The following is a 14989-nucleotide window of genomic DNA, read 5'->3' as shown; positions in this document are numbered from 1 at the left end:
CAAAAATGGGTATGCTCAAAAACAAAGATGGCAAGGACCTAACAGAAGCAGAAGAGATCAAGAAAAGGTGGCAAGAATATACGGAAGATCTGTATAGGAAGGATAACAACATCGGGGATAGATTTGACGGTGTGGTCAGTGAGCTAGAGCCAGACATCCTGAACAGTGAGGTTGAATGGGCCTTAAGAAGCATTGCTAATAACCAGGCAGCAGGAGATGACAGTATCCCAGCTGAACTGTTTAAAATCTTGCAAGATGATGCTGTCAAGGTGATGCATGCCATATGCCAGCAAATTTGGAAAACACAAGAATGGCCAACAGATTGGAAAAGGTCAACTTATATCCCCATACCAAAAAAGGGAAGCACCAAAGAATGTTCAAACTATCGAACAGTGGCACTTATTTCACATGCCAGTAAGGTAATGCTCAAGATCTTGCAAGGTAGACTCCAGCAATTCATGGAACGAGAATTGCCAGATGTACAAGCTGGGTTTTGAAAAGGCAGAGGAACTAGAGACCAAATTGCCAATATCCGCTGGATAATGGAGAAAGCCAGGGAGTTTCAGAAAAACATCTATTTCTGTTTTACTGACTATTCTAAAGCCTTTGACTGTGTGGATCATAACAAATTGTGGCAAGTTCTTGGTGGTATGGGGATATCAAGTCATCTTGTCTGCCTCCTGCGGAATCTGTATAACGACCAAGTAGCAACGGTAAGAACAGACCACGGAACAATGGACTGGTTTAAGATTGGGAAAGGAGTATGGCAGGGTTGTATACTCTCACCCTACCTATTCAACCTGTACGCCGAACACATCATCCGACGTGCTGGGCTTCATGAAGCCAAGGCTGGAGTTAGAATCACTGGAAGAAACATTAACAGTCACAGATATGCAGATGATACCACTTTGATGGCTGAAAGCAAGGAGGAGCTGAGGAACCTTATGACGAAGGTGAAAGAAGAAAGTGCAAAAGCTGGGTTGCAGTTCAACCTCAAAAAAACCAAGATTATGGCAACCAGCTTGATTGATAACTGGCAAATAGAGGGAGAAAACGTGGAGGCAGTGTCAGACTTTGTCTTTCTAGGTGAAAAGACTACTGCAGATGCTGACTGCAGCCAGGAAATCAGAAGACGTTTACTTCTTGGGAGGAGAGCAATGACAAATCTTGATAAAATAGTGAAGAGCAGAGACATCACACTGACAACAAAGGTCCGCATAGTTAAAGCATTGGTATTCTCTATAGTAACCTATGGCTGCGAGAGCTGGACCATAAGGAAGGCTGAGGGAAGGAAGATAGATGCTTTTGAACTGTGGTGCTGGAGGAAAATTCTGAGAGTGCCTTGGACTGCAAGAAGATCAAACCAGTCCATACTGCAGGAAATAAATCCAGACTGCTCACTTGAGGGAATGATATTGAAGGCAAAACTGAAGTACTTTGGCCACATAATGAGAAGAGAGGAGACCCTGGAGGAGATGCTGATGCTAGGGAAAGTGGAAGGCAAAAGGAAGAGAGGCTGACCAAGGGCAAGATGGATGGATGATATTCTGGAGGTGACGGACTCGACCTTGGGGGAGCTGGGGGTGGCGATGGCCGACAGGAAGCTCTGGTGTGGGCTGGTCCAGGAAGTCACGAAGAGTCGCAAGCGACTGACCGAATAAACAACAAAAAGCCGCAGGAAGTTGGAGGGTGGGAAGTGGCGGCCAGATGACACGTTGAATGTGTCGTACCGGATTTCCAACTTCCCTGCCCTGGCACACCCCCAGGAATGCATCGTTTTTGCCACTCCGCACTCCTCTTTTGAGTGCAGGGCCGTTCTGTGCTGCCTATGAGGCAGTGTGGGAGGGGGTGAAGGTCAGTTCTCAGGGAATCGACCTATCCTATGGCCGTCTAGCCGCTGACTGGTGGCCATAGGATTGCGCCCTAAAGGAATGATACAGGATGAATTACTATATTAGCCTGGAACAGAAACAGGTGTTTCTGTTAAAATAAAATACAGGAAGGGAGAAGAAGAATCCTGAAACTCTTTGAGCTGGGGGAGGGATTGGGGAGGAATTTTGAATTTCTTTTTGTAATTTCTTTTGAAAATGTAATGTTTTTTTTTTGTAATTTCTTTTGAAAGAAAAAAGTTTCTTTGAATGAAAAAAAAGGAAACAGGGAGAGAGAGGCATGTTTCAATGTGTGACAAGTGAAATTAAGAAGGGACACACTGGAACACAGGTGCAATTTTAAAAATGTGGACAGCTTTGTGAGAGTTTTACCCTCTTACCTTTGTTCTTATTTGCTTGGGTGTATCCGTGAGAAAGATAGAGGTGTTGGGGTCACTAGCGCTCATTTTTGTCTGTGCTCCTTGCAAGGCTGGAAAGAAGATGGAATGCAGCATCGCTGGCTTGAGAAAGCCAATCCGAGGGGCCACGTCTCTTGTCATCCTGAAATAGGGATCCTAAAAACAACGAGCAGGAGCAGCCTTGTGTGAAGGTGAACACAGACAACACACAGTTGTTTGATCAGCATCAGTTCATCCTACCTATCTGCTGGCTTTTACATGAACATATCAGTCATTCAAACCTTGAAACTGACTGTAAGGTTCACTGGCTTTCTTAGGTATCTCTACAAGGTGCTGAGCAACTTTAATGCTTCAGTATTCTACGAAACACTCTTCTAGTACAAGAGACCTTTGCTGAAATAATGCAAGCATTCTGCAAGGTACAGTGAAAGTATAGAGCGATTTTCATCATCCCCAACCATTGCCCATGTGGGTTGGGGCTGCTGGGAGTTTGAGTCAAATGTTATCTGGAGGGCCAAATGTTTCCCATACCTGGTGTAGAGAAAGAGCCGTCCTGCATGCACCCTCACTTGTAGCTTTAATCTCAATTGCCCAGAAAGTAACTGTCCCTCTGAAAGCATGTTCAAGACTCTCCCCAACCTCCACCCCGGGGGGGGGGGGGGGCTTGCAGGTGTCCGCAACACATACTCTTAGTGAATGAACTAGGGAGATTTTAGTTGCCCTCCTGTCTTTCCCCTTAATCCCATAATTTACAGGAAGGTGTTAAGAGAAGCAATGAAAAGATCTTGTCCTCCGGAGACTAATCTTAGAGCTCTCCAAACATCAAGCCAGTGCCAAGCCTTTCTCTATTTAGGGTTGGAGGCCGAAACTGGACAGGATTAACTCCTACTTTTTGTTAAAAGGTGTATCAACCTTGGCAATAAAGGAGGAGCTGAAGCAAAACACAGTCCAGTCCTCATGGAAAATGCAAAGAAAAAGATCAGCGGACATGAGTTGGCAGATCTGAAATCTCATTGACCAAAGACAAATAAAGAAACCTTTCTCTTCTTTATTAAGCGGGAAGTTAAATATATAGTTGAGCATGATGAAGTCTGGACATGATTGTTTACCACTAGGTGCATAGAGCAAGCCTTGTTAACTGTTACCTCTTATCTGAACCATGATCATGGGATGCTGATTTGTGCAAGTGGGTACAGGTGTTATAAGGTAGAAGGCCTTACATGTCAAAAGCGAATCTCTGAGAAGGCTTTAGACCTCAAAAGGAGAGATAAGCAAGCTCTAGAAGGTACCTGACTCTACTCGATAAGCTGAAAGGGTTTTAGTGATTCATTAGGGAATGGTCCATGCTTATCGCTAGGAGTGCTTCTAAGTTAATTAAAGCCAACTGGAATGGAAGCGTCATCACCACAGCATTTGGAAGCCATCTATAGCACACATCCTCCAAAATGGAGACTGAAGTTCAAAATGGAACCCAAAGGCCTGAGCCAACGTGGCTACACCCCCTACACAAGCCAAAAGGCATTACCAGCGGCAAGCACTAGTCTTTCCAATGACCTCGTGACAGCAAAACAAATCTCCATACCACCCTATGCCCTTGCTGATGTAAAAACATCAACCAAAAGGACAGTATCTTCAATATGAAACGCTGCATCAGAACAAATCAAAACATGGCAAGGAGTGTTTGAATGAAATTCACACACATTGCCAAGTATTTCTCTTCAGCCATAAGGTCTAGAAACTTTTTTTTGAGTAATATGCTCAGGATGCTGAATTGTACACACTAATAATTCTAAGAATGCTGAATTCTACACACCAGAGATTAGAGTCTGTGGCTTTGATCCAAAGCTAAGTTAACTTAAGGAAGATAATGGAAGGAAAGTTTTTTTTGCCCCCCTCCTCCCTTACAGCCCCTTGAAAAGTCTCTGGAAGTTGGGGGGACCGTTCTAAACCATGTGGGATGGGGCACATGGGGCTGCTGGGGAAGAGGATAAATTGTCCAAAATCAGACTTAGATTTTAAGGTAAGTTAATTTAAGGACATTAATGGAAGGAAAATTTCCTGTCCTCACCTCCCCACAGCAGCCCCCCGTCCCACATTGTTCAAAAGGGGCCTCAGGCCTTCCAAAGAGGCTTTTTGGGACATTGCAGGTGGCTGCAGGCATGGAGGGAGGGGGAGGAAAGGAAAGTTTCCAGTCCCCATGAATGTCCTCAAGTAAAACTTACCTTGGATCCTATCTTGTATATCTCTAATTGCACCCTAAATATATAGGCTTGGCTCCTTATACAGTAAGTAATAATTTATTAGAGTCAATTGACCAGCAAAATAGATTTACAACATTATACCAAATCCATAGAAAACAACAATTATTAAACTAAGGAAGAGCACATAGCACAAATTATACATAATAAAATCTCAAATTAAGGCCTGGCATATTTTAATCACTACTGCATAGAATTTGGCAATGTTAAGAGTGATATGTGCTTTTACATCGGAAAGATGTAAATAAACATCAAAGATGGCTGGATGTCCTGGCAATTTAACTAAAAACAGTTCAGTAAAACATTTACGTGCATCCCAATAAAAAGAACAGTATAGAAGAACATGAGACACTCCCGTCATCCACATGGACACATGTTCACGATAAGGAACTTTTCTATAACTACCTTCAAGGATAGCTGAGGGAAGTGAGTTGCTTCAGGCTAATGTGAAAGCTCTGTGATATCTTTGAACTGAGAGCGTAACAAGGTATTTTGCCGGATTAAGAGGGCAGAGCACTCTGTCATATAGGCTGGGATTGGAGATTGATCCTAAATCCTGCTGATGGGGCTCCTTATGTATTTAGGGTACAATTAGAGATCTGCAGAATATACCCATCTCTGGTATTTATAACATTTGTTTGTCAACTATGATGGAAATGGTTTAAAAGGCTGTAAGAAGAAGGGTTTCATACCTGATCAATTGCACATGGGATCAGACACTGAATGTCCTTCTTATTGTTGAAGATCTGTGGAAATGAAGAGCTGAACGATGGAGCTGCTTGAATAGCAGGAAAGCTGATCTTTCCTAGAAGGGCACAAAACACACATTTGTGATCTTGTTTTCACCAGTGAACAAGTTATCCACTCTTGCTTTATAGTACCAGTGTATCAAACAATGTCTCTAATACTATTTGCAGATGGCCAGTAAGTTTAGCAACATAGCTGTTAACAGCCAATGAGTAACAAAAACTTAGCTTCAAAGTATATTGATGGAAAGATGTTCCGTGCAATAAACACAGTCTTTGGAGCGGTCTCTCTGTAGTTAGATACATGCCCTTACTGGCACATCTACATCTCACATATAAGGCAGATGTGGCTGGTTTTGCTAAATCCTTTCAAGAGATGAATCCTTTAAGCAAACTATCCTTAAGATTCCATTCTTAGGCCAGAAAGCAAGAAGAATACATAGAACCAGAGAACTTAATAGCCCTTTTGAAACATGAGGCACCCATGGGTACTGAACACCTGAATACGATTTATGTTTAGGGCTTAGGGAGACAAAAAAAGTTTTTTTCTGATGACAAATAAATGCTTAAGACAACATCATCATAAGAAGAACCTTGGTGGATCCAATCAAGGATCTTTTTCTAGTTAAGAACAGGAGTTAGGATTGGGAACGTGGGCTCCCTCTTCCCAACACCTCCTCCTCCTGGGAGCGAATTCCCTTCTACCAGATGAACACGCTGCCACCCATACCTGTTAGCCAGTGCTTCCCTAAACTGGAGCTGAAGTGGTGATGGTGGTGAGACTTGTTCCAAGAGGAACAAAGGGTGGGAGGAGGGAATGCAGATTCCCCAGGCTGGCCCCCACTTCCTTAACTGTGGCTGAAAGGAAACCGGCGTTATCAGCCCATGGTCATACTACGTAAAATGTCACTTAATGCCACAAGCAGCCTCACGGAGATGAGCCATTTCCCATGAGGAAATAAGCACGTCCATTCTGTTTCAAGTCAGCTGGAACTAAGCACTAGGCTCTTGCTTCCTCAACTGTGAAATTATAAATGAATGTCGTGCACTACCCAATTCGACACTAGCACTAACACCAACTACGTAGCACCAGCGTAGGTGACCTCTGGCATACCGCCCACAGTGTTAACTAGTGTGACAGGTAATTTATGTTAGCAAACTGGATACTGCCCATATTTATTGGATACTGCCTATATTTTATTTATTTACACACACACACACACACACAGTTCTATTAAATTGGTTTTTTTGGAAGACGAACGAACTCTTAAGAAAATATCATCACAAAAAGAACCTTGCTGGATCCAATCAAAGGTTCTTTTCCAGTTCTACAATATTGTTTCTGAGATGGAGCAACCAGAATTTTACACAGAATCTATGTATGATGTTGACTTAAGAGTCATAAATGTGTTTTACCACTTGCTAGAAAACAGTCAAATACAGACAGTAAAAATTATGTGAAGTTTTATTTATTGTTTTACTCAGAACTGCTTACACACATTACTTAATTTTGTGAGTTGCCTTGAGGGCCCTTCAAGGCCATACAGTACAGCATAAATGGACATAAGTGTATCTAGGACTGGGATGCCAGCATTTGAAAATTAGCAGCAGCTTTTCAGATGCTGATCTATTTCCAAAAGCCCCCCAATATTGCCTCCAGTTTATTTATGGCATTTTTATCCCACACTTCTCCAAGAAGCTCAAGGTGGCTTTGCCATCAACTTTGTCCTCATAGGAATCTTGTGAGTTAGATAGGACCAGCCTTCCCCAGCCTAGTGCTCTCCAGATGTTTTGGACTTCAGTTCCCATCATCCATGATCACCGGTCATGCTAGCTGGGACTGGTGGAGTTGAAGTTCAAAACATTTCGAGGGAACCACTATTTGAACCTGGGTCACCCTGGGCTTAGTCCAGCATCCTAACCACCATATCACACTGGTACTTTGATACAGTTTGGTATAGAACCCCACTGCATCCTTGCTTCCAGTAACTTGTATTCATGCATTAACACAAACTTATCAGGAACTCACCTATGCAGTCACTGTCTGTAAAACCAAAGATTCCTTTCACTTGGTTGAATGTAACATGCTTCTGAATTTTAACAATGTTCTTGTAGAATCCTGGGCTTGTCCTGGGAACAATGGGGAGTGGGGCAGAGAGGAGTTAGAACTTTGGACTGGGAGAAGAGTGCCTTCTGGAGAATACTCTCAGGCCAACACTGCAATCGACTCTCCAAGGAGCATGGGCTGTTGACATACTGCATGCAGAAGTACAGATACAAATGATTTCTGCTCAAAGTAAATTCATAAAATATTTATTATTTTTCATAAGGTGTATTTGCAAATGATTTATAAAAGTATCCATTCATTACAAGGAAGTGTGAGCATATAACCCCCCGCCCCCCACTCCAAAGCAATGCCATATTTCTGCAAACAATGTTCTCATTGTTTGACCTTGGCAGAAATGAACATCAGTTTGTTCTGCTTATTGGGCTTAATAAGAATGTCCATAAAGTTCACTATGTGTATCAGCCTGGCGTGCTATGGTCCATGGGGTCACGAAGAGTCAGACACGACTGAACGACTGAACAACAACGTGTATCAGATGTGTATAGCATGTGCTGGCAACAGCTAAGATACTCGTCACAAACAAATGGAAAACCAGAAATATTACTGCTCAGTTAGAAAGGCTAGGTATACACAATAACTTTGGCTAATTCGTGGTAAACTTCCTGCCAGTCTTAGAGACAGAACAAGTAAAGCTTTTCCGTATGACTTGTGATCTGCCTCTGTCATAGGAACATAGGAAGCTGACCTATATGGAGTCAGACTATTGCTTGGTAGTGTTTACACCAGGGGTGCAGAACCTCTTTTGGCCTGAGGGCCAAATTCCATCTTGGAGAAGTTCTTGGGGGCCGCATTCCAGTGGAGGGTGAAGCTTTTGTCAAAAGGGGTGGGTCCAAAACACAAAAAATACCAGCATATCTTAGTTTAAAGCCCTTATTGCCAATAACTAAGCCATAGGAGAGGCATTTCAACCTCTTAGAATGGGCAAAAATTGCACAAAAGCCAGGAAAACACCAAACAATTGTTGGCTGGGGGAAAGGGTGTGTGGCCGTTTGGGGAACCCCAGAGGGCCAGACTGGGGCACCAGATGGGCTGAATTTGGCCCCCTGTTCCTGTACCCCTTGTCTACACTGACTGGCAGTGGCTCTCCAGGGCTTCTGGCAGAAGTCTTTCCCAGACCTAACTGGAGATGCCGGGCATTGAACTTGCGATCCTTTGCATGCAAAGCACGCACTTTATCACTGAGTTACAGCCCTTCCCATATCCTAGATATTGTTTCACAGTGGGCCTCTGCAAATAATGTTAATTTTCAGCCCCTTTCCTTGCTATAATTAAGTCAGAAGAAAGCTAGGCTGTGACTGAGGCAATTCTACTCCCGGGACTTACTTGCATACCAGACCAATGTTGTTAGAAAAAGAACATTATCAGGAAGCGTAGCCAGAATGACTCAAAGAGTATTACATTTTACAGCCTCTGGGCCTGCAATCCCAGAATGTCAAAATTCTATAGAAAACCACAAGCAGCTTCCTCAGGGGCTAGCCAAACAATGAAACACAACGGAGCTCAAGATCTGTTTTCCTTTTTGATCAATTGCCATTTCCTCTCAAGCTGAAATAACCTCCAGGGGTTGCTGAGGCACTGCACCCCTTAATGGAACTTAAAATGATAACTATATTTATTTATTTTTTTATTTACTATATTTATATAATGCTCCACATCAAAGATTTTGGAGCGGTGAACATGATAAAAGAATAAAATCCCATAATTAAAACCATTAAAACATTTTAAAAGAACAGATTCTGAACTTAATAAACCACAGATGGTCACTCAGGGAAGGCCTCTTGAAATAGCAATGTCTTCAGGAGGCATCAAAAGCAACATGATGTTGGCACCTGCCTGTCCTCCAAAGGCAGGGAGTTCCACAGGAAGGTGGACACCATGCTGAAGGCTCTTTTCCTGGTGGACTCTAACTAGGCCATAGGTCTGTGTGGAGCCACCAGGAGGAGGCCCTCCGATGACCTCAGTGACCAGGCAGGTTGGTAAGGGAGAAGGCGCTCTCTCAGGTATCCTGGTCCCAAGTTATATGCATCTCACTTGTGATCCTTCCCGATGGCTCAGTAGTGTGACAAAGAAACATTGGATTATCAAGCAGAAACTTTTTATGGTACCCTAAAAAAAAATAATTATCCTTTTCCAAAATTCCATTTATTCTCTACTCTTCTTACCTCAAAAAGCTTATTTTACAATGTTATATGTATACAACTGACACATGCTTTGCTATGTGTATTGGGGTACCCGAAACAAATTGGCTTAACTGCCCCCTTCCCCAGCCCCCCAGCCAAACCTCTGGGAAGTTTGCTGGATAGCTTAAGATGACAGTAAAGTGAAGACTTTTGATGATGCTATTTCAAAGAATTCTTAGAACCGTACCCCAAATAATGGAGATCAGAAAAGATGAAGGTTTTATTGATGTCAAATCCACAGGCTATAATGTCCTTGATGTTTTCCACAGCATACTGGTAAGCTTTCTCCACTGTCAGATCTTTCCAGAGGTACTTCTCATCATCAGTCAACTGTATGATCAAGGGAACGTTAAACATTTCTTGTAACCACCTAGTAAAAAAAATGAAACAAATTTATTGAAGTGTTTTGAGGGTGGGCTCTGGTTAAATCACAAACCAACAAGGTCCTCTCCTCGGGAGTGGATGATGACAGTTAAAATTATTCATGATTCCTTGGGTAGACCTTAATATTTTCTCAGTGGCAAAGACACATGTCAACACGCAGCAAATGTAATACAGTAAGATGCAGGCACTAGTTTTGCAGGGAAGATGGATATTTGGTAAGCTCTGGTGAAAAGTCCACCTCTTCCATGGAAATAATGCTAACCTTCTTTTTCCATCTTAAGCCACAAGAGAAGTCAGTAATGTCAGAAGTAGTCTTAGGATGCAATCCTATCGATTGCGCCCTTGATGATCAGGAACTCAGAGGCCGCTGAACATCCAATGCAGGGTGGGCGGAGCAACGGAGGCAATCTTCGCCTCCCTGTCCTCCCACCCTGCATTTTTCACCAGACAAGCTTTTTTGTCCATTTAGAGATGGAGCTTCAGAGGGGGAGGGAAGAAGGCTGGAGAGGACTCAGGATAGCTCTTATCTTGGCCTCTCCGGTCTCCTCCCCTCCACCCGAAAAGCCCCCTTTGCCCCCTCTCCAAGCTCACTTTTCTAACCTTGGAAGCCAGCTGCTGTGGCTCTTCCTTGTGAGGGGGCAGGGTGTATGTGTCAGATCTCCAATTCCCCCTTCTGAGGTCAGAGCACTGTCTACGAACTCCGACGGGGGGAATCCCCAGCATCCTATGGCCCCCCAGACAATGTATAGGGGCCATAGGATTGATCCCTTAATTTCCCCATCTGAACAGCACTGCAGTCAAACTGTGATCTTTACTTATCAGAGCATTGCTGAAAAATATTTTTCCATTATATTCTCATCATATTGATACATTGTGGCTTGGGTATTAACAACGGATGCTTCCAGACAAGGCTTGTATCTTGCCACTGTCCTGCCTCAATCACAGAATTTTATGGAGTGTCTAGACAGCCTCACCTTCCACTCATAGCCCTCCTGTGTTTTCCCACCTCTTCTTCTGCCTTTTTGCTTACTGCAGGAAATCCGTTAAGGAAAAAACAAAAAAAAAAGATGGAATAGCTGCACATGGTAGCACTAAGAGCCCTCTGTCTGGAAACAGTAACTGCTTACTAGAATAAATGCAGGGCTCCCCCCTTATCAGATTGTTTTTTTAGAATCTGGGATATTGCCACAATGATGAAACTGACTTATTTATGCAGAAGAAAATCAATTTTTGGAAAACAAGTTTGTTGAAAAAAAATGGACATCTGGTGCTTTCCGGAAAAATAAATTTCAAGATAGTATTTGTCTGTATTCTCTTTTTTCATTAATATGAAATGATATGTCTGGGTTTATTTCAGAAGGAATTTTTTTTGTTTGATTTGGTTTATTTGTGATAATACATTTCTGTTTAAATAATTAAAGAAAGAAAAGGAAAAAAGTCCCCTTTTGTAAACTTTTTCTGTTTGTGGACCTCAGGATCCAGGCCTCACAGAACTGGTGATTGTCTACTGAGTATTCGTCATTGACAGATCGAAATAAGAACTGTGTCATATGAAATGAACTGTCTTCAGACCAGAGTTACTTACTTTGAAAAAATAAATTGGATAAGGTGGCCAATGTGCATTGCGTCAGATGAGGGACCTCTGCCAGTGTAAAGGTAAAATGGCTTCTTATTTTCATATGCATCAAGTATTTGGTTCATATCTCTGGAGAAAAGCAAAGGAACATGGTATGTGTTTTGAAAGAAGAGCCAGACAGTGTGAAAAAGAAAGAGAACAGGTGCCAAAAGAGATGTTTTTGTGACTGTAATATTTCCTTTAAAATACAAATGATAGTTTCAAGAGTGAAATGTCTGTGCAAAGCTGTGGGAAAAAGAGAAGCATTTCAGTTCTGAAATATAAAGCACTATATCAGATGCCTCTACCATTTTCCCCACGTGAAAGCTGGTTTTTGCTTTGTTTAGTGGAGATGTGTGTCAAACAGTACACAGTGCAACAGTAGAATGTGTGGAAGAGGACAGAGAATAGCTTTTGCTCATTTGAAAAAAACAGCCAAACAAGCCATCAATAAAATGGACCCACCTGTGAGAAAAAAAGATGCCTCTGCGTAGGAAGTGATGTGGTTTCTGGCCTGTAATTCTCTCTATTCGATTGATGAGGTCTTTATCAATTTTGCTGCTTCCAAATCGAACTGGAGACAACCAAAATGGGCAACAGATTAAAGACACCACAGAGTTAACAATACACCATACAAGCGGAGAGCTTCGGCTATTGGGCGGTATAGAAATGAAATAAATAAATAAAATAAATAAGCGCACATGCGCACACACACAGACACACACACACGGCAGAAAATAAGAACGGGGGAAAGTGGTTCAAAAATATTTTGGGGTAGTCATCACCCATACATTCTGATAAGCCTACAAAATGTACAACCACTAAATTTAAGGAGCAATCCTACAGCCCCTAGACACTGTCTGAGGGGCCACAGGATACTGGTGATTCCCCCCTCCAAGGTCGGAGACAGTGCGCCAACCTCGGCAGGGGGAGTTGGAGATCTGTCCCTCTCTCCCTCACAGCCAGCATGGAAAGAACTGTGCCAGCTGCCCACCGAGGACAGAAAATCCATCTTGGAGAGGGGCAAAAGGGGGTGTTCTGGTGGGTGGGGAGGAGACCAGAGAGGCGAGGATACAAGTTAACCTGAGCCTCTGCCAGCCTCCTTTCCTCCCGCTTCGAAGCACCATCGTTAGATGGGATAAAAAGCCCATCTAGCAAAATATGCAGGCCATAAGGATGGGGAGGCAAAGATCAACTCCGTCACTCTTCCCGCCCTGCATTGGATCATCAAGGGTGCAATCGATAGGATTGTGTCCTTATAATCTTCTTTAATTAGATTCCCAGATCCCTTTTTCAAACAAAGCTATTTCATCTTCATGTTTCAGTAAAAGCCTTCAAATTTATAGTGAGACCTTTAGTATGTTTATTCAGGAGCAAGCACTGCTCAGGTCAATAGGGTCACATTCCTTAGTTAACGTGCTCATGACAGCAGCCCTAGAATAAAAAATCTTCCACTGAAGTTTATTATTATATCACCTTTCCTTACCAAGATCCTTTGCTCTATGCCAGCCTTCCCCAACCTGGCATCCTCCAGATGCGTTAGACTACAGCTTCCAGCATCCCCCAGCCAGCTATAGCACCAGGTTGGGGAAGGCTGTTTTATGCAAACATCATGGCACTGAAAGCAGACAAGAAATTTGAAACAGACTTTTGAGGAGATACTGAACATTTTTTTTAGAAGAAGACCAGATGGGTCAAATTAAAGAAGACCAGATGGGTCAAATCCATTTAGTCCAGCACCCTGCGTCCCAAAGTGGCCAATGAGATGCCTCCAGGAAGCACCATGAGCAGGGCTTGAGGACACTAGGCTTGCCAGTAACTGGCATTCAGTGGCATACTGTGTCATGAAAACTGGGGACTGAAAGTGGCCCTTGAGCCCAGTGGAGAACTCTGTCAACCTGAGCGCTTTGAATTGATGATAAAAATCTAACTGACATGAACACAGCCTTCAGACAGTCCTTATGACAGAGGTGGGGAAACTGTGGCATCCTGCCTTTGATACTGGAGGTAATATATAGCCATCAGGACTAGTAGCCACAGATAGCCTTCTCCTCCATGAATTTGTCCAATCCCCTTTTAAAGCCATCCAACCTGGTGGTCATCGCTACATCTTGTGGTAGCCAACTCCTTAGTTTAACTATGCTCTGTATGAAGAAGTACTTCCTTTTATCTGTCCTCTATCCCCCACCATTCAGCTTCATGGGATGACCCCACTGGGTTCTAGTATTATGAGAGAGGGAGAAAAATGTCTCCCTGTCCACTTTCTCCACACCATGCATGATTTTATAAAGTTCATTGGACTCCAACTCCCACCAGACTCAGCCAGCATGGCCACCTGTCAGGGATGATGGAAACTGCAGTCCAACACCCAGAGCGCCACATGTTCCCCACTCCCTGCCTTATGGGAACATGTTACATTTCAGATAAAACTGTTGTTAAAAAACCTGGATAGAGCACCACATACTTATGAGCTTATCATAATCCACCCCTTTTGCATTGGATGTCTGTACTGTCCAAGGGTCTACCAAATCTTCTTCTTCAGCATCGCTCGGACCGTTACCAACTGGAGTGAAATTTGTCAGAGGGGAACCGGCTTTATATTCTTGGCCTGTTGCTGTTTTGTAGCTCAGTTTCAGTGACAATAATAACTTAACTGCTGAATCAATTTCATCCTGGAATAAAAGAAGAAAAAAAAGTGAAACAGTGCTCAGGTTAATAAAGTTTAAACAGCTCTGGCCTTCTGGCTACACAGAATAAGAAATATGCAATATGCCCAAATTGAAGTATGCATATAAATGTTCATGAATTATATGCTGAAAGCAAAGAGTGTGTGTGTGTGTGTGTGGGGGGGGGGATGAAGTAGCTGGTTGCCAACACTCTTTGTAAACAAGCGAAACAACCTGTTTGTGTAACCTTGAGCACGTCATTCAGGGTTTCCATTTCACTTTTCCACTTGCAAAATGAGTACAAATATTTACCTATCTCTCAGGGACATTCTTAAAGGTACTTGGATTAAAGGTGTGCTGAAGGAACTATTTCCTTTACCGCCTGATCGTGAGCACCCCTCTCTCCCATCAAATCCCTCCTTAAAACTCATCTGTTCCACAATGCCTTTGTCCTTTAGATTTCCCCTGCTACAGAACAAAGCCCAAGTCCATGCAACTGCATTTCCGCAAGTTCTTACCCTTGCCTCCATCTTTTGTCAACTGTAGTTTTTGTTATAATATGTGCAAAAAATTAAAGACAATGGGATGTACTTGCCCTATATTGTTTAAATTTAAGAAAAAACCAAAGGTACTGAAAACAGATGACAAACTCATATGTTTTAGCAACCTAAAGATGATATGATATGCTGACAACTGTGTATGATATGCTGACAACTGCTCATCTA

At 42.8% G+C, this 14989-nt stretch overlaps 1 protein-coding gene across 2 annotated transcripts in view; it reads right to left on the bottom strand.

The window, feature by feature from the left end:
• Positions 1-14989, bottom strand: part of WARS1 (tryptophanyl-tRNA synthetase 1) — a 37159-nt gene that overhangs the window by 10771 nt on the left and 11399 nt on the right. For both annotated transcript variants that reach the window (XM_084838714.1, XM_084838706.1), the window contains exons 3-9: positions 14063-14270; positions 12064-12172; positions 11569-11688; positions 9787-9969; positions 7321-7421; positions 5238-5350; positions 2270-2443 (exon numbers count right to left, since the gene is read on the bottom strand). In XM_084838714.1, coding sequence (XP_084694840.1) covers positions 2270-2443; positions 5238-5350; positions 7321-7421; positions 9787-9969; positions 11569-11688; positions 12064-12172; positions 14063-14270 — 1008 coding nt within the window. The remainder of the gene's footprint in view (positions 1-2269; positions 2444-5237; positions 5351-7320; positions 7422-9786; positions 9970-11568; positions 11689-12063; positions 12173-14062; positions 14271-14989) is intronic.

The sequence above is a fragment of the Heloderma suspectum genome, chromosome 1, assembly GCF_057233095.1.
Source record: "Heloderma suspectum isolate Gila_16-S chromosome 1, 16-S_ref, whole genome shotgun sequence".
NCBI classification, from domain to species: domain Eukaryota; kingdom Metazoa; phylum Chordata; class Lepidosauria; order Squamata; family Helodermatidae; genus Heloderma; species Heloderma suspectum.
Note: the sequence above shows the minus strand (reverse complement) of the source record. Positions and strands in the feature narration are given on the sequence as shown.